The 20,165-nt window shown below is 45.5% G+C and overlaps 2 protein-coding genes across 3 annotated transcripts in view; both read left to right on the top strand.

The window, feature by feature from the left end:
* The first annotated feature begins 3,318 nt into the window (after positions 1 to 3,318).
* agfg2 (ArfGAP with FG repeats 2) lies at positions 3,319 to 15,108 on the top strand. 2 transcript variants are annotated; one of them, XM_070993052.1, is made up of 14 exons: positions 3,319 to 3,675; positions 4,485 to 4,578; positions 5,853 to 5,968; positions 7,055 to 7,199; positions 7,598 to 7,718; positions 7,818 to 7,922; positions 8,900 to 8,932; positions 11,063 to 11,320; positions 12,270 to 12,342; positions 12,463 to 12,506; positions 12,707 to 12,799; positions 13,240 to 13,338; positions 13,876 to 13,946; positions 14,106 to 15,108. In XM_070993052.1, exons 1-14 carry the CDS (start codon positions 3,509 to 3,511, stop codon positions 14,151 to 14,153), a joined length of 1,467 nt encoding a protein of 488 aa, XP_070849153.1. In that variant the 5' UTR covers positions 3,319 to 3,508; the 3' UTR covers positions 14,154 to 15,108. The 2 variants fall into 2 exon arrangements, with proteins under 2 accessions (XP_070849153.1, XP_070849154.1); XM_070993053.1 differs by lacking the exon at positions 8,900 to 8,932.
* Positions 15,109 to 16,568: 1,460 nt separating this feature from the next.
* The window catches only part of LOC139351186 (insulin receptor substrate 1-B), a 45,144-nt gene continuing 41,547 nt past the window's right edge, over positions 16,569 to 20,165 (top strand). The window contains exon 1 of the mRNA XM_070992952.1: positions 16,569 to 17,459. Coding sequence (XP_070849053.1) covers positions 17,108 to 17,459 — 352 coding nt within the window. The 5' untranslated portion in view covers positions 16,569 to 17,107. The remainder of the gene's footprint in view (positions 17,460 to 20,165) is intronic.

Below are 20,165 nucleotides of genomic sequence, written 5' to 3'. Positions count from 1 at the left end.
TCTCTCTCTCTCTCTCTCTCTCCCCACATACACATACACGAGGTCCAACCCTCCAGCTCACATCTCTCTATTTCCGGGTTTCTTACTCATGGCAAGTTGTGGTTTAGAAGTAGGAAACTGCAAAAAATTAGAGGGTAGACTAAAAGAAACAGTCCCTAATACAATTTTTAGACGTAACTCCATGAATAAACTCAATATTCTGCAGTTTAAGTGCCTCTAATGTAAGTCTGATATTTGATATCTTACAGTAAAGGAGGCCATGTGGACATTTTCTCCCCCTCAGTTCTCCAGTTTCTGTACGTGTATTTGACTTTTCAGTTTCAATGAAATGTAAGCTTCACTTGCAGAGAGAATGGGTGTATATTCTCGTCTGACAGCCTCGTCTGTTTTGCTTTTGTTGAGGTGTGAAGAAGGCTGCGTTCTGTGGAAGTCCATTCCTGCCAAGACAGGTGAGACGACAGGTTTAAAATAACACACGATAGAAATAAGAATACCAAAGAGAAGTCAGAATGATGAGCTTGTGAGTTTAGAAATGTAAGACTTAAATTGTGAGATACTGAGTTTACTTTGAGACTAAGTTAAAAAAAAAAAGTAGTAATTTAAAATTTTGAAATGACAACTGAAAGTTATGACTTCAAAAAACTGAGATTAAGTCAAAATTGCAGTTGTTTCAAAATGGTTGCAAAAACTACCCGTTACCAATAAACCTGTTTACCTGTGGAGTCTTCCAAACAGGCATTTTTGGAGCATTCCTCTACTTTCCCAGTCTTTAGTTGCTCCTGTCGCTCCGAATTTGGAATAAGCAGATATTTAAAAAAACACTAAATATATTGTCTTTATACTGATTTCGGTTGAGTATATCTCAGAAAATATTTAGCACATTATTTTTAAAATCTTTTTTAAACTCAGGGTTGTGAGTCAAAACTATGACTTTCTGAGTGAAAATATGAGATACTAAGTTAAAGATAAGATTCACTAAGTCAACAATAAGCGTCACTAAGTCAAATGTATGACATCAGTGAGTCATAACTTACTTTTTTTTTGGCATGAAGGGACTTCCATATATCACAGGTCTGAGGCAAAACAACCCATGTCAATGTGTTGGCCAACAGTAAATAAGTGAACTGCACTTTGTCATCATCACCACAGACTTGTGTTGTTGTCAGACGCGCTGAAGCCTGTGGTTGACTGTTGCTGAGCAGAGAAGTGTAATTACAGTGGCTCAACAGGCTTGTCTGCTTATGTGAGCGTTGTAACGATCTATCTATCTATCTATCTATCTATCTATCTATCTATCTATCTATCTATCTATCTATCTATCTATCTATCTATCTATCTATCTATCTATCACATGATGTGTGTGACCCCCCCTGCTGACCAGAAACAGTCACTGCCGGCTTGCAGGGTCCAACTAGCTCATGTGAAAACAATGAGACTGTTTTCTTCCTTCATGTTGCAGATTATTCTCTTTCCCTGTGAGTCTATCTGTCAGAGGATCACCGTGGTGCCTTCACTGACCGCCGCACTCATCGGACTCTTGCTGGCTGTGTGCCAGTGTGTGAAAATCTCACATACATCTTCATAGACGTCAGAGAAAGGGCGTAGCTGCGTTGCTACGTTGCTTCATCAAAATAAATAGCCCTGAGATGTTCTCTGCAGGCCAAGAGCTTTTTAATAACCCATATTTAAAATGATCCCATGCACAAAAGTCGCATAGGGATATTGAATAGGTCTATTTATGAAACGTGCAACCAACAACAACTATTAACTTTTATTTACTTTTAACTTACAGAGATATTCATCAAAAAAAAAAACACCTTTACTATGTCACCCCTTTCCCCACTTGTCCTTATTTTCGCCCTCTTAAAATAATCTGTCCCTTTTTACACCGCACTGGAGCGTCAGGAGCGCAGCGATGCGCCAAAAAAACCCGGGGGCGTGTGCGTAAATGGCGCACACAGAGAGCGCAGCGAAGTCAGACGCTCAGAAAGAGTAATAACACGTGTGTTTTTTATGTTAAACTTGGCTGCTCGACAGGTTCTCATTTGCCTTTGACAGGAGATTCCCTGCGCATCTGTCCAAGTGTCAAACCAGACACAATTTAAGGTGTCCCGTGTTTTTCAAAATAAAAGCCTGGCTGCCAGTGTGTCGTTTGCATATACAGTATTTGGGGAAAATAATTAACCTATAGCACCCTTGCTCACAAGGTGGCTCTTCACAGCTCAGAACAGAGCTGTCTCATCATCCATACCCATGACTGGGTTGTTGTATTCACAGCCTGCTCAGGGGCCATGAGCAAAAAATGAATTATTGTCTCATATTATCCTTGGGATCAAACACAATGTTTAAGAATATGCACCACGTGAGCAAACTGTCTCATCAACTGGATGATTAAAAGTATTAGAAGTAGATTTTAGGGACACCACTGTGACTTAAGGGGTTAAGGTGCTCACCATAAACTGTAACATCTTCGGTTCATGTCTGGTCAAGGACCTTTGTTGCATGTCATTGCCCATTTCTCCCTCCCCTCATTTCCCATCATTTCTTCACTGTCAGCTATCAAATAAAAGCATGAAAAATACCCCAAACAACAAATTAGATTTCACGCTACAAGACGGGGCAGCGTAGTTAGATAAAATCTGCAGGACCTGAAGGCCCTCATCATGTATACTGTGCTTTAGTGATGCACATTATCAAACAAATTTTCTAATTAATTAAAAAACCAGTATTTTCTACACAGACAACCAGGTACCTGAAGGCCCCCCCCCGATGGTCTGGGTCTCCTACTCTGATTATAAACAAACAACATCCATTAGGAACTGTTGTGAGGCTGTTGATCGTATTACATCTTCCTCGACAGATGAGAGTTCAGTCTGGATTTTTAAGCCAGCATGGATGAGAAGAAATGGAAATTTTAACGTCTACATCTCCATGACAACTGGGCAAATCCCATCTGTTGGAGGTCATGTGACACAACCAAAAGCTCCAAAACAGCTGTTAACTGCACCTCCTGGTGAGCGTCTTTGGTTAATTGCAGTTCAAGATTAAAAGAAAACTTTAAATATGCCCCTAAACTGTGACATTTTTCTCTTTATGCTCTGTCTTCATGTCAAAGTACCCTGAAAACAGCTGAATCACAGAGTACACACAGAGACACTGGAAAATACCTTGGCCTACTAACAGTTTGATGAGGTAACCAGCGGTTATATTGGAGCAAATTTTTAAAGAAACAGGCAACCTAAATGTAACATTGACCGTTATCTCAAACGCCACCTGTTATTTGCTCTTACTTTGAAGGCAACCTGCAGGATTTCCGGTGCGCCTGCGCCTCTGTCTGTGCGGCTTGACGCGCCTCTCCTCCGCGTAGTCTCGCATTGAGGGTGAAGCCGCATAAACGCGCTCCCATAATGCGGGCGTGAAGTGCTCCATGTAGTGAACGGGAGGTGATTCAGGAGGAGGGTTACCGGCTTCACATCGAGCCTGTCAGCCAGGCACCGGGGGCGATAAAATGTCGAACCGAAAGCACCGGGACAACCAGGAGATCTGCGCCCGCAAGGTCCGGGAGCTGGCCCAGTCTGGAGTAAACAAACACTGCTTCGAGTGCAACCAGCCCGGGGTGACTTACACCGACATCACGGTGGGCAGCTTCGTCTGCACATCGTGCTCCGGAATGCTGTGAGTAAAAAAAAAAAAAAAAAACCTGCCGCGCCTCCTGGGTTTATTTACTGCACATTTCAGCGTCAGTGGGAGGACAAACACATAACTGACAGAGCTGTAGAGTAAAAGTGGCAGGCCTGAGATTGCACCACCCCAGAGCCACATTTACTGTGTGTTATTTTCTTTTTTTTTTCAGGGAGTGTTGGTGCGGTGCAACAGCCGAGGTTGTGCGCACAGATTAATTTACGCAGTGTCCACCTCTCTCTCTTTCTCAGCTTCATAAACGACAGACCGCTAGTTGGTCATTTTCCAGCTCTGAGTTACGGTTCATTTCGTCATGGTGCAGGTTTGACACCACCTCTCTCTCCCCCCTCTCTCTCTCTCTAGGCTCCTCTCCAGTGTGGGCGCGCGCCTGTGTGTGTGTGTGCGTGCGTGTGTGTGCGCTGTCACATTTTGTTCTGCATGTTCAGCCTGGTCCTAACACTCCTCAGGAAGACGGTTTCAGCACTTTATTGCGCAATATCCCGCACATGTACAGCAGTGTCCCACTTTGTGTCCCCCTCACCCCACCCACCACCACCACCACCACCACCTCACACACACACACACCCAGCATGTAGAAAATAAGAGGTTCTGGTTACTGAAAACATATCTGTCACAGAGGGGTGTGTGTGGCACACATTCCACACCGATCCCGCCCACACCAACGTCTAACACCTGCTCTGTCCACCTTGTCCCGTCTCATTGGAGACTATTGACCCACCTTTAATGTTTTTATGCCCTATTTACCTCCAAATGCCTCCCTCCATCTCTCCTCTGTGTCCCAGGAGAGGCCTCAACCCTCCCCACAGAGTCAAGTCTATCTCCATGACAACCTTCTCCCAACAGGAAGTGGAATTCCTCCAAAACCACGGCAATGAGGTGAGTGGCACTCACCTGGTCGTCACCTTGCAGGACCGGAAGCGCATTCGAAAGCATTATTGAGTCTTGTAAAGTCATCCGAGGAGCCGCAGTTCATCACTTCCTTTTTTTAAACTCGGTCTCTGGTCCCAATATGGAATATGAACCGTCCCTGGTGGCTGCGACCAGTTGAACCAGTTCTTGTGGTCGGGCATTTTTTGGGAAGAATGCTACTACCCAGCTCACATGGTGCCAAGAAACACTGTCTGTCCCACCCAAACCACCATCTATTTCCTGTGTGTGTGTGTGTTTAGGTCAGTGGTTCCCAAACTTTTGTAAACCAGGACACCCCTTTTTAACTGTGAAACGTCCCTGCTCACACATCTTAGGCACCAAAACACATGAAAGGGATCCTAATCAAAAATGTTTATGTGATGTATTTATATATATATATATGAAAAAAGATTAAGAACCAATGAATAATTTTATTGTGAATTAATCTGCAGAACATTTTCTTCAAGTCTTAATTCAGGTTTGTAAAATGTCTGTAAATGCCTGATGAACAGTCTCAAGCCCCAAATTTTTGAATTTAAGATCACATGGGGTAAAGAAAACAGCTGGAATCAATAAGTATTTGCTGTTTGTTCTTGAAAAAAAGGTTTAATCAGTTAACTAATTATTGGTATCACCATCAGAAATCCCGTATCAGTCGAGCTGCCACAACCCCGAGCGACTGCATCACCAACCTCAGCTGCGGCATATTTAACATTTTAACGTAACATTTAGCATAAACTAACAATGTGGTTAATGTAAGTGTGTTTTTTCATGTAATGAAGCACCCATTTTGGAAGCCGCTGGTGTAGGCAGCGCTCTCTCATGAGCTTATATCACACAAGTAAAGGGTGAAGTGTTTCAGGCTATCAGGATGAGTGCTGTTTTTACCAGCTCTCTGTTGGCCAGGATCTGTGTGTGTGTGTGTGTGTGTGTGTGGGTGTGTGTGTGTGTGTGTGTGTGTGTGTGTGTGTGTGTGTGTGAGTCAAGTATAATGTGAGGAGAGGCAGAGGTGTGTATCATCCAGCTTTTCCTCCACATCATCCTCTGAAGAGCGATCCGGCCAGCGGTGATTCATGGGCAGCAATATTTGCAGCACTCTGACTCTGACTGATGAGACAATCTGTTTGCGTTTTCCTCTGAGGCGTAAATGTCAGACATAGGCAGCGATCGCTGTTAGCACGACCCGCCAAATTCTCACGTTTTTTTTTGTGTTTGTTTTCTTGCGAAATGTGTGTGTTCAGGTGGGCAGGAGGACTTGGCTGTGCGTGTTTGACCCAAAGACGGACGGCTGCTCCGACATGAAGGACTCTCAGAAGTTCAAAGAGTTCCTTCAGGACAAATATGAGAAGAAAAAGTGGTGAGAGCATATAGCAGATGTTATACTAATATGCTAAACTAAGATGGCATCAGTTGAAAAGATGATACCTGCAAAACAACATTGCAGTTGTACGAATGTTAGCATGCTGATATTAGCATTTACTTCACGAAGCATCATTTTGACAAAGTTTTAATTTGTCCAAAACTTTGTACATGGAAAGCTAATGACGTCACCCGTCAGCCTCAGCTCTAATGTTGTTTTGTGCTAATTAACAAATGTTTGCATGCTAACATGCTAAACTAAGATGGCAACAATGATCATACCCGTTGAATTACATTGTTATTCTCAGAATGTTATGCGTTTATTTTACTTTTCATGTAGCTTAATTTTTTAAAAATCATAATGACCCTGAAAATGACCAAGTACCTGGAAAACTAATGACATTATCCATCAGCCTCAGCTGGTCAGTGCTAGTATTAACAAATGTTACCGTGCTACAATGCTAAACTAAGATGGTGAGCTTTATACGAGCTAAATATTAGTGTGTTAGCATTTTCATTGTTGTATCTTGAAGGGCTTTACATTTTGATATAAGAGGGAAGGATGTATACAAAGTTTTTATTGTCCTTATTATTATTATTGTGTGTATCTTAGCATGATGAAGTTAGCATTTAGCTCATAGCTTAGTGTGCCTCAGTACAGCTTCACAGAGCTGCTAGCGTGACTGTAGACTCTCTTGAAAAGATGTTTCAGATATTAATCATGCGTCAGACAATTTTCTGTCCATTTTCTTAACAATTAATTAAACTGTTTTGGCTGAGAAATCAAAAGGGAATAACGGAGCAAAATTAAATCCAAACAACAACTGATGACGTCAGCTCCAAATTTAGACATTCGCCGTTTGAAATGGAGACGCCCACTCAGAAAAATTAGCTCAAGGATAAGAGCTGCTTCCATGGTGGGAATAAAAGAACAGTCATTGTTTTAAATTTAGCCCTGAAAAATGTTCTTTGTCATGATGTTTGGTGGATAGCTAAATCTTTTCAAGGCGTAATTGTGCTTTTTATGAAGCTAGTCAGTCACATAGTCTCATTTTAACAGCACTAAATTGCCCGTCTCTTTCAGGCATTTTTCCAAAAGCAAGAACCGGAGGGATGTCGAGGGTCCGTGGAGCCCTGGGGTCCAGGCTGTGCCCCCTTCCCATGGTCCCCTAGCGAACCAGGCCCCCTCCCATAACCTGCCCCCAAACGCCAGGTCCACAAGGCCACTGGTGAGAGAGCTTAATGTGTCCTGGTTGAGCATGTAATGGACGGTGAGGGTAATGGAGACGAAGGGGAGAGTAATGAACGCGAGAGGTGAGGATTTAAGAGAGAAAGGGGGCGGGTGTGGTAGAAAAAAACGGGAAGTGAAAAAGACACAAGTTGTTCAAAGCGTGTGCAGAAAAGAAGAAGAGAATCGAAGGTGAAGAAGCGACCTGAATTCACTTCCGCACTGCAGCGGAGAGACTAAGACTGATGGGTCGGACAGCGAGAGGTTCAGGTAACCTCGACATCAAAGCTGCTGCTTATGAATTATTGAGAAAGCATGAAAGAGACTCACTTCTTCTGCCTTTGTCTCTCCCTTTCTGCCTCCGATCTGCCTCTGTCTTTTCTGTCTCTCGTCCCTCAGTCTCAGTCCCAGCTGCCGTCGTGGGATCGAGCTCCCGCGATCTCGCCCGCCGACATGCGGACGGATGTGTTCACCGCTCGGCCATCGCGCTCCCAAAGCTTCAGAGACCCCCCTCTGAAAGGTGGGAGGTCGATCTGGGTCAGACGAGTTGATATTTCTGGACTGAATGTGATCGATCCCTTCACCTGTTTTCTTTGTCTGCTGTCTCCCTCTGATGTAGATCCCACTCTGTGTGGGATAGAAAGACAGCGGCCAGGCTCCCTGTCATCAGCGCTGGGAGCTCAGAGCCACGCCCCCTCCTTCCCCGCCCTCCCACGGCCCTCAGGTGCGTCCCCCAATGACCCCCTCATTTTCTACTCCTGTCTGGTCTCAATCAAACCGGAAAGTGTCATGTTCAAATATTTTTATTGAGTTTTCAGACTAAACATACTCACAAATCATCACACAAATGAAAACTTCCACATCCATCCATAAATATCAAGGAATATCTAACATATGACAAATAAAAAGAGAGAGCATCCCTGCTATTTAAACTATAGTGATATGTTTGAATCAATCCCACATACATCGTCCTCCTCTTGTGAGTATTCAAGAGCACCAAATGTATATTAATCCACCGCTGAAAATAGTCCCTAAATATGCACAATTTCCATGTGTTTGTGTGACGTTTGCTAAAAACTACAGTGTGCAGCTGTTTCAAGAGATGATTAAGCTTTTTCTGCGAACAGCTTTAAGGAGGAAGCAGTGCGCTCCAGGCTGAGGTTGGAGAGGTCACAAAGTATTGAGAGACGGACTAGCACCTTGTTGTTTTGGGTCTTTTTCATGGAATATGTAGAAAATAAGAGAAATGTAGTAACGGCAGCCTTTGAGGAGCTTTCATCTATTACTAGAAAGTGTTTTAACTGTAGTAGCCTAATGCATAGTTATCCAGAGTGTGCGGATTGTTGAATATTTTCTTTGATTCTCACCGTCCGCTCATCACTGTTGACTCTGAGTGTCACTTTAGGAAGGACAAAGAGAGAGGACTACATCCCTTACTGTTGTAATGTTCAGCTTGACTTTTTTTTTTGCCGTGTCATGCTTCTCATGCATGTTGAAAATGGCCCCATGTTATCATTTTAGCGCACTGGGGTTTCTTTTTGATGAATTTTGAATCAACAGATTGCTCAGCTGGCCCCAGACGACAGCAGGGACAGCAGTTTCGTATGACATGAGTGACACTTTCTCCTCTCTTTTACCCACTCCTTTTTCCCCCTTTCTGTTCTGTCTCTTCTCGTTCCTCTCTCTTCCTCCAACTCGTAGCCAGTAGCTCTTTCAAAAACCACTTCACTTTAGGTAAGACACGGCCCATCCGATGCATTTGAGTGTGTGCTGAATGGCTGAGATCAATAAGCTCTTCCGTGCTTTATCATTCATAATAATACGGCCGATCTGAGTGCCGTGCTGGCGCTGACTTTGCCTCACGTGCATGTGAATTTGCCTTCCTTTTAGAGCTGTTTGAGAGACGGCGCGGCGCTCTATATTCATTTAGCCATCCGAGTCACGGCTGGCCAGTGTCACATGCCCCAAATTGGGTCGATATTTTTCTTCATCAGTCAGGTTTCCCACTTCAAAGCCCAGATCTGAAGGCTGGAAGGGTCAAGGAGAGACGCTAACACACGCACACACACACACTGTTCCCTCTGAGGAAAAAGAAGAAGTTTAAAGTAATGCTATTTTTAGGCCGTAGCTGCTGCTGCTGCACCCGTCAGCAGCGGGCTGCTGATATTTAGCACCATGTCGGCGTTGAAGCGCTTGAAAACTATGTAGGGCGCAGCTGTAATCCCACAATACACATCAGCATCCCAAACAAGTATTCCAGATAGTTCAGGTATGTTTGTAAAGATAGGCCGTATCTCTAGCCCGGCAGTAGCGTGTGATCATATCCTAGAAACATGGCGCTTGACTTTTGCATGCTATATGTCTTCAGATAATCTATATCAGGTCAAGTCTGGTCTGGTCTCTGTCACTGACTCCTCAGCTGACAGAGGAAAACAAGCTCTGTTTAAAAAAAAAACAATACCCATTTTCATTTGTATCCCCATGCTAACAATTTTGGCTGATACTAGCATGCTTTGTGGCTAATGTGTGTGGAAAGCTTGCTATCTGCAAAGATGGTGATCGCAATTTCCTGCCTTTGTTATTGTCCAGTGATTGTATATTTGTGGTTGGAGTTTTTGAAAACTATCCAAGAACTTGTTGGCTTGCTGCTTTTTGTTAATGCTGAACCATGAAGAAGGTACATGCTAATTAATGAGTCAAGCTAATCCTGCTTTTGACAAACGTCATAGCATGAAGATGCTAAAATAGCATGAGATAAATTGTTTTATTTTTGGTGGTGTTTATGTGATATGGCTTAAAGGGTAATTCTGGTATTTTTAAGCCTGAGCTCTAGTTGACATATTTTTGGGTCTAAAACTCAAGTGGGTACAAAAGTTTTGAATTGGTCCAGTAGATCGCCTCAACTGCTAACCGAGAAACAGACTGCAGTGGCTGCAGTGTAATCCTTGGGGGCTATTGCACGCATCAAAGTCCATCGACTGAAAGTGCTTGTTTTGGGTGTCTGACAACATCATGGAAAGGATCCCTACAGAGCTCCAGACACAGCTGCTTTTTCTCTGTCCTCAAAGCCACCAGACTCCTTTGACAAAAACAATAATTTTACCCCACAGAGCACGGGATTTGTCCGTCTACCGCTGTCTCAACCAATTCGTTTGTTTGTGTTCTTGTGTGACTTTGGTTGTCACACATTAACACACATTAACGTGTTAAAACTTTGGTGTTCCATAATGCTAACAAGCTAACTGATCAAGGCAGTGGTAGATTAGCAGCTCCCATGTTCTGTGAGGTAAAATGAGTGTTTCTGTAAATGGAGTCTGGTGGCTTTTAACAGGGTGAAATAGTGGCTTTCTGGTTAAAAAGAAGAAGAAAAAAGTCATTTAGACTCCAAAATATGTAAAAATATGACCCAGGCATGTGGGTACTGGATCACCCTTAAAGGAATTTTACCCTTTTTTCTTATGATTAATGCTATCATTTCTACATTAATATATAATAAAATGTGTTAGGATGAAATCTGATTAATGTGCATGCGTCGATCTGGGTTTAGCATGATGAAGCACTCTGTTTCTTAACTAGCTTTTGAAAGATTTGTTTCAGCCTCTTGACAAACCAGTCTCACCTCAAGGTCCATTTAGTGGCTGTTTTGCTTTTGATGATGACCTTCATCAGCATACAGAGTTTGTCAATGCACATAATGAAATTTTTACTCTGAATATTTCCATGGCTATTCCATGACAACTGGGCAAACTATTTCTTTAAAACCGGAACAGTTATGAATAAATTGCCCTTCAGGTTTAAGAGCACATAAACTGCTCTCCTCTGCTGCTTTTGCGCTGAAGCTCAGTCCGGTTTTCTCGCTCTCAGGTCGTACAATATCGACCTCAGGGACCACGGGGCCCTTCAGGGCCTTCCCCAAGTCTCTCAGCGTCGACTTCGGAGGTCTGAACCACCCCCAGGCTCAGCCTCTGCCCCAGTCTCTGTCCCAGCAGCATCAGCAGCAGCAGCAGCAGCCTGGAAACATCGGCCAGACGACGACGCCGGTCAGCGGCTCCAACGCCCAGGACAGATACGCCGCGGTGTTACAGCTGGACAGCGTCTTCTCTGACACATCATCGACCACAGGTGGGGAATATTTAAACTTGTGAGTAGATGCTCTTAACGATCTGAGCACTGTAACTTGTGCACTTTTTATTGCCCTGCATTTATCCACAGACATGGTTGCAAGTTATAAAGATTTCAGATATGAAAACACATGATAAGCTAATACAATGCAGCACTTTGTTAAAGATTAAACCAGCGGCTCCAGCCCATTTTGGGTCGTGACCCCTTATGAAAACGCAGTGTCCAGCTCTGGCCCCCTCTAAACCTCTGAGAAGATTTCATTTAAGTAACTGTTTGAGTACCATAAAGGGGATATTTCACAGAACAGTTGTAATGGAGTATTTTCACACTGTTGTACTTGCGCGTTTACTGCAGTAAAGGCCCTGAGTACTTCTTCCACTACAAGGTAAAAGATAGACTGAGAGGCAGAGTTGGAGTGTGCGTGTGATGCAGATTGTCACGGCCAGCTCAACTAGGTTGCATAACATCCTTATTCCAAATGCCAAGGCCTTCGGCAGCTGAATTATGCTCATTGTGCTTGCTCCAGATCATGCTGAGTTTGATTCGAAGGACCTCGTCGATACATTTTTAAAATCGCCTCAAATAACCAAGGTGGTGGTTTTTAATGCACAGGATTCACGCGAGACTCCCTCGAGCTTTCTACAAGAAGCTTTGTTGTTCTCCACCTTCATCGCAGCCTCCCCTGCCTGGCAGAGTAATGAGGTTATTGATTTTCTGCCCCGCCTCAGTTTGATTCATACCAAGATGGACACGGAGACGATATTTTATTCAGGGATTTGTATTGCTTTTGTTCTCCGATGACTTACACGCTTAAGATCAACTGTTTGTACCCTTTGTGGGATTATTTTAACTCACATTTCAAGATTGTAGCAGCACTTGATCTCTTGAATTAGCTCCCGTCAGAGCCCTGAGGTTACATTGTGGTGTGTTGTGACTCGCTTGTCTGCAGCTCCACCTGGTGGTCCCCCGCAGTACAGCACCATCTTCGGCAGCAGGCTCTCGTCCAGCTCTACTCCTGCCAGGTAGAGACCAAAGAATCAAACCAGCTTTTGTTTACCATGACAGATTTTTTAATTTCCTGCATGTGGAGCCCTTTAAAGGTCGTATTCTGATCGATCCTGTATTTTTCTACTTTCACACAGTTCCCCGGGTGTCGATGCAGTCTCCAGCTCCCAAACCTTTGCAAGTAGGTACCGAACACGAACCGCATTGATCCCCCCCGCCACCCTGCACTGTATTTAAGTTCAACTCCTTCATCTCTAAAGCCGTCCAATACTTCTAATTAGGATGCATGTGTGTGACTCAGAGCAGTGCTGTTCGAATAGACAGGAATGTGCCACCACACTCACCACTATTACCCCCCCCCCCCTTCCCTGTGTGTCTCAGATTTCCCCAACCCATTCAGCTCCAGCTCCAGCTCCAGCTCCCAGCAGCCTGTTGCCCTCTCCCCCAGTAACCCCTTCAGCAACGCATCAGGAGGTGAGACTCGGGTTCAGGGTCCTTCAGACATTACTCTTCTGCAGAGGAAAGTCTTAAAATTGTCCAGTAAGATTTAGCTTTTTCAACTGTTTGGAGGTTAAAGGAGAAGTATGAAGCATTTCAAACACCAGCTGATTCACTGAAACTTAATTTACTGTTAACACATTCATTACTTGCAACTTTAATCTCTTTTTATACCCAATTTCGACTATGATTAACGATTTGTGACCAGTTTTGTATTCCAGTTTTGTTGAATTGAAGGCTTTTTTGCTTGTTCTGCAGTGCAAAGGCTCTCCAGGTTACACTCTTTACTTTAAATGGTTGAACACGGCCTCCATTTTTCCTCTGATTAGTACCAAACAGTAGATATAAACATCCAGTGTATGTGCAGTATAGCTGTGTCTGATCTCACTGTATGTGGGTGTATGTCTTTTCTCCAGGTGACTCCAGTGCATTTGTCACCTCGCCCACCTCCGTTTTTCCTCCATCCGCCCCTTTCCCAGCGCCCGCTGAGTCAGCCACCAACCAGGAAGCCAACGGTAGAGCTTTTTCACATTATTTCATTTGTCAAGGACCAATATTTTGTGTGAGGTTTTGAATTTGTATGTTTGGGATTCGAAGGTCAGAAACTAAAACCTGTGAGCCTGTTAATCTCATACTTAATTCGTCCTTTAAGTCATTTTTCAAGCAAAGCTGGCCTCTTCTCTTATTTTCTGGATGTGATCTTTCAACCGGCCAAATAAAACAAACAATTTCAAGACATCAGATCGGCCTATAGGAAATTCTAATCGCCATTTTTCACAGATTCATCAAAAATGCAAGTACCCATGAGCTTAAACTGAACCTGCATGCACGCTGCATCTGCGGCCGCCGATGCAGCCTGTACTGTATGTGCACTGGCTGCAGATCAAACACCGAAGAGCCGTGAGGCGCCGACACACTTCAGATGTTTCATTATTTCAACAGTGGCCGCTGGCAACTGCTCAGGAATACCAATTCACACACCGAGAACGGAGCCGCCGCTGTCTTCACGCCGCCCAGCCTGTTTTCATACCCTCGTGTTGTGTGCGTTGCAGGTTTCGCCTCCTTCCCCGCGTCCGACTCTCAGCCCAAAGTCCCTCGGCCGATGTCGGTGAACCCGTTCACGGTGAGTGCGCGCTCAAACAAGTGCCACCGAGCGCACTTCAGGGGTACAAAGGGAAGCGGCTAATTGATATTTTATGCAAGCTGTCTTTTTTCTGCAAAATGCAGGAAGTGTAGTAAAGCCCCCTCTGCCTGTTCTCACCCTCCCTCTCTTGTCTTTCAGGGGAATGTTTACCCCAGTCGAGGGACGTCGAGAAATCCTTTCATCTGACGCCCCCCCCTCACTTTAGGTCACACGCCCATCCATCTCTGGGAACCGAGGGAGAAGTGAACTTGAGGAGTCGCTGCCATTTCAATGCCTTTGGAGTATTTTCACCCTCTGGGGAGGTGTTTGACCCCCACCTCCCTCCCTCTCTCCTCTCTGTCAGTGTTTACGTGTTTGTGGAGGAAAAAAAAAAACGAGTGAATGTAATTATGATATTCATGTACATGTGAGATTGCCCCCCCCCCACCCCCATGTTGTCAATATGTCAAAAGGTGTTTGTGTGCCAGTAGACGCCACCTCAGGGCTCTGCGGGAGTCACGAGGAAAAGACGCCTCTATGATTTTTGCAGGAACACACACATGTATGACACGACACACACACGCCGCTGATGCTGCTGCTGCTACTTCGCTTTCATCTCCTGCTTAAAAGTGCAAAAAATACACCCCCCCAGCCCGCCGGTAAACACATCAGCATCGTCTTCTTTGAAAACTCTCAGTCGTCCAAAGGAAAAGCCAGTTCAGACTCCGCATCATGAGTCTCTGCAGATGGTTATAACAGCCTTAACAGCCTCGCCTCGACAGATAAGACGAGCTTTTCCCTGTAGTGGGTGCGTGGAACACGTTCTGCATTTGTCACTGTTTTTCCTTTTTTGTCAGGTTTCCTTCAAAGTCTGTGTTTTCCACTCCTAGGCTGCATGCGCTTAGAGGGCTAAAAGGAGATGCTACTGAATGTAAAAGCGATTTCAGAATAACTTACGTGTATAAAAACATCATGGCTTCATGTACCGGACCAAAATGTTCCTCGCTCTTTTTTTTTTTTTTTTTTTCTCCAGTTGACATGGAGGTGAAGTTCATTTCACTTGTTTTGCCAAAAGAAAGAAAAAAAGAAGAAGAGAGATTCATGTAACAATGTCTTTGTAATGACAAGTATTCATGTTCATAAAATCAGTTCGTTGCTTCTTAAGACAGTTTGGCTCTGGGTGTTTCTGTGTGTGTGCGGATTGAAAATAATGAGCTAAATGAGCAGAATTGGAGTGTGTGTCTTGGGTTCGCAGAGGTTTTTTAAAGGCTGCACTGTTTTCTTTAAACAGCAGGGGGCGCGTGATATCCACTTTTCCCTGACCTCGTGCGCAAGGTTACTTATGGATGCATATTACATAACAACATAGATACTGCATAAGCATACAGTACAAAGATAGAAACACTTTTGCAGCTACCATGTGTTAGCTCCCCCTATTATTAGACCATTTTAAATTATTCAGCGTCATTTTTACATCCAGAGTAAGTCCAGTCTTATTAATAATATGTATTCTCTGCATTATTCCTCGGGATTTACTACAGCCTTGCATCACTGAGAGATGCAGGTTTCACTGCTCAGCCAGACAGTCGAAACAGATCAAAATCATTGTGCTCACATGCAGCGTGAGTGGTGGGAACAACGCCTATAGAAACGCCTCATTTATTCAATTACAGCATCTTAACCAGCCCTGTGTGCAGCATTTAGGAATCAATAATCAAAGTAAACAAATACTGCACCCAAGGGATTGATTGAGTTCACGATGACCTAGATTTTAAATATTTTATGTGACCTCCTGCTGCATAAACGTTTAGTCTGCTGCTTTGAAAGTTAATAGATTAGCATATTAATGCAGCTCAGAGGGGGATTTTTACAGTAAATAGAACAGGGTGGACTCATGCAAGCGCCAACACTGAAATATTACCCCACATACACACTGGAAGTGTTGCTGCCTTTACGTGCTGTGGGAAATACTGCTTTTCGGATGAGTGACCCTCAGATAAACTTGCAAGATTCAATAAAAATGCAATAAATGGGAAAATCGCGTGCTACAGCAACACAAATAGAAAATTAACCATTTGAAAAAATAAAATATGTTACACCATAAACATGCCTTGTGAAAATGCACGTGTACACAAATAATAAGTCACTTCCAAATGTGTAAGTAAGAGTGTTTTATTTTATTGGTTTGAATAAAACAGCGTGAAAAAAATTACACATTTTTTTCGTTATTACCACAGACTTTTTAAATACTTCCGATAAGATTCACTATATACTATTTATTTATCTTGGTTCATCCAGTATTGTTTACTGTGCAGAAGTGTAATGTTTTTAACCATAATGCAACATCTGATCTCTGAAAAATACTTGTTCATTACACACCTGCACATACTTAATCTGTACAGTGCTCCTCTATGTAATTAAAATAAAGCACTTGCTATATCATTACATTACAATACAAAACAAAACATAGGATATGCTAGACGTTTAGCTCGTTCTCTCTGGTTTCCTATTCAGAAGCGACTTGGGAACTCTGCTGTCCGAGTTCGGACCGCGTCCGTGAACGCCCCGGCTTTCAGAGTACTAGTAGAGCGGTGAGTGACAGTCCCGCTCCACGGTAGCTCCTCCGCTCCTCTCCACACCACAGCGACGAGACCGGAGCCGAGCACGGCAGGGGTGGGGGGACAGACGGTCAGCGAGACAGGCGGCGTGTGCAGCAGAGCGGCCTCTGTCCTCTGCGATGTGCAGTAAATGGGATTAAACCGCTCAGACAGCGCTTGGAAACACTAGTTGTAGTAGTAGTGGAGAGCAGGGGGAGCTCGCGCCGAGCTGCGCCGCATGTGCTGGCCCGCGTGCGCCTGGAAAACTTGCGCTGGGCCGTCTGTTTGAGAGCAAAACACGCGAAAAGAAGAGCTAAACTGACCTCAGCTGCAGCCGCAAACAAATCCGAGTTCACGTTTAACCTCCGGTACTCGCAGTAGCAGCAAACCAAACCGACCTCTGCCTCCCCTCTCACATGCCTGCGTTGATGTGGGAGAGAGGGAGGGGAGCGGAGCCGGGGGATGTTTGAATCACATCTCTAAAACTTGCACAAATACTACGAGGGCAAGAAAAGAGGTCGCGTTTGGTTGTTTCGTGGGAACCGAAGGGGACTTTGGGGTGTCATGGAAAGCCAAGTTGGCGAGCAGCAGAGCTGCGGCGAGGACGTCCGGAAGAGCGGCTACCTCCGCAAGCAGAAGTCCATGCACCGGCGGTACTTCGTGCTCCGCGCCGCCTCGGAGCGCGGCCCGGCCCGCCTGGAGTACTACGAGAGCGAGAAGAAATTCCGCGGCAAGGCCCCCGTGCCGAAGAAAGCCGTGGCGCTGGAGACGTGCTTCAACATCAACAAGCGGGCCGACTCCAAGAACAAGCACATGATCGTGCTCTACACCCGGGCTGAGAGTTTCGCCATCGCCGCGGAGAACGAGGCGGACCAGGACGAGTGGTACCAGGCCATGGTGGACCTGCAGTGCAAAAGTAAGCGAGACACACACAGAACACTCATGCACGCTTTTAATGCATGTATGTATGTACGTATGTATGTATGTGTGCATGCATGCATGCATGCATGCACACACCGAGTACCGCGCGGGGCTCCTGCACGAGAGCAGAAAACGTGGCATTGCCTGCAGAGCACGGCAGCGCACTGCAGATCGGGACATGTTTCGCTCCAGTGTTTTGGATAATATGCGGGGGTTGTTTAAAAACCATTACAGCTCGCCAGCCCAAGTTTACATAGTTTGTGTCTGTGGCGTGGATGCACTCCCGCTGCCTTTTAAAAAAAATTGGGGGATTTTGGAGCCGGGTGGTGCGCATTTTTGCACTTTTAAAACAGGTTGGAGTTGTTTACAAAGGGCCCCTGACGGGAGTGTGTGTGTCAACATGAGCCTTTAAGCTGCACCGTGGAGCTTATCCTCCCCACCAGTCCTTATCATACTGGTGTCAGGTCAACATATTTGCTCCCAGTTGCGTCTCCAGACTTTCTTGCGTGTTTTTAGGTCTCAGCTTGTGCGCAAGCTTTGCCTCTCCGAGCCGAGTCAACTACTCAAACGCACCCCGGCCTCTTGTTTACTTTGCCTGCTCTGCTTTTTTCTGCTGACACTGCAGTATTACATCATCTCCCAAAAAAGAGAGACAAATGTCGCTAAAACATTTGCACCTGACAGCTCAGTCGTGGTTAATTCATGAAACATTCATATTTATTTCCTGATTGACCATTAATGAGTAAGCAGCGTAGCCTCTCCTGCACTCCCCCTCCTCCTCCACCCCCAAAAATATCACCCATGTAGATTTTTCTCAAATGGTGTCAATCAGCTGCTGTGTAAACACAGCTGTCTGAGCAGTAGTGTTGTGCACTGGGACGTCAAATCACCTGTTCAGCTTTTTACCCCCCCCTTGTGAGAGACCAGACGGGCCACAAGCGACACATGACGCAATCTTGGCAAACAAAGATATGAGTTCAAGGTTCTTCTCACTCCTGACCCTCCTGCACTGTTACACAAAGCAGCTGATTAGTGGCGGGGAAATAGAACACCTGAGGAGACAGAACATTTCAGATTTTTATTTAAAACCCAGTCGAGAGCAAGATGTTTCGTGCTTGGAGACGGGCTCGGCTGATTTATGAGCTCCAAAAAGTTGCAGGCTGCCAGTAGGTGCATTAGGGGAGTCTAGCTGAAAAATCCAGCAGATTTGGGTTTGGTGTAAACATTGTGCCGCCTCCTGTTGCCTTCGCTGTGTGTTTGCATGCGTGCAGCCCACTTTTCCCAAGTGCCTGACGAGTTTCCGCTCAGACGGGAAAGTGAACGGACAGATGTTGGAGCGGAGGTGCAAGAAACCGACTTCACAGCCCCCCAGAAGAGTGCAAATAATCCAACCTGTGGTTACTAAGTGCTGGTCTGTAAAGGTCAGACGCACAGAAAGCTGGGCTTCATGGGCTCTGGCTCTGCAGGTGAGAGCGCTCGGCCTTCCAAGGAAACCGGACAGGCAGCCACGGTCATGAGCTGCCTTTGAAATTACAGGTCCGGTGTGCTGCGCCGCTCTTCGTCGCCCTCTTTTGTTGCTTCAAATGTCGGGTTTCTCCTGTAAATCACCCTCGCTGACAGTGACAAAGAGCTGCGGCTGGCTGCTGTGCAAACCCTGCACGCTGGCAGGCGTTTTCTTGTGGTATGTGCTGCAGTTTCTGTTCATGCACAAAGAAAAAAAAAAAATGAGGCCACACACACACACACACACACACACACACACACACACACACACACACACACACACACACACACACACACACACACACAAAAAAAAAAAAAAAATCTGGGCTTGCATAGGGAGAGTTTTGCAAGAGGGGGAGTTGTAGGGTCACGGCCAATTGCTGCCTAAACCTGCATGTGCGAAAATAGCTTACACACACACACACACACACACACACACACACACACACACACTGAACACTGTCAGGATTCCTTCCTGTAATAACCCTCCTCTGGTATGCGCAGCTCATACACAGTTTCAAGTCTTCGGTGTCTGTATGTTGATTGAACCTCCACACACCCCTCCGCCTCGTCTGCGCACACTGTCGCTTCCCCACCACTGTCGGTACAGTCGAGTGTTTGTCCCCCCCCCCCCCCCCTCCGCTTGTCCCAGAGTGGAGACGGAGGAATTCACAGCCTGCAGACTCTGAGCAGGGCGAAGCTGGCGGGCACACAGCCAAGAGATGCTGCACTGTGTGTCTCACATGCTTTCCAGAGGACCACTCCTTCGGCCTGATACCTGTGTCGCTGTTCACATGACGCTCCCACGGGGGGGGGGGGGGGGGGCGGAGGTGGAATCAAAGTTCTGGGTTGAAGTTTGGAATAACTGGGTTGTTTCAAGTCCTCACAGCGAGAGGTTGCTCAGCGTGCATGTGGTGGAAACGCGTCCGTGCTGGCATATGCTTCCTCCGCTCTGGGCCTGGGAAACTCACCTAAAGCAGCCCAGGATCCGTCCAGTATCGCACAGCCTCCCCTCCAGCCGGCGGTAATTGCACAAACACGAGCCAGCTGCCGTGCAGGGCGATGTTGGGATCCCAGTTATTTATTCAGCTGAGTCCAGTAAGACCCTTTCGGGCTGCGAGTACAGTATCAGGCTTGAGGGCAGCTATTTGCTCAACTATTAGGAGTCAGTCGAGTGTGTAAAGGCTTAACCTCGACG

This window comes from Chaetodon trifascialis, chromosome 23 (assembly GCF_039877785.1).
Source record: "Chaetodon trifascialis isolate fChaTrf1 chromosome 23, fChaTrf1.hap1, whole genome shotgun sequence".
Classification (NCBI taxonomy): domain Eukaryota; kingdom Metazoa; phylum Chordata; class Actinopteri; order Chaetodontiformes; family Chaetodontidae; genus Chaetodon; species Chaetodon trifascialis.
The sequence above is the reverse complement of the archived record's forward strand: the minus strand, read 5'-3'. Positions and strand labels throughout refer to the sequence as shown.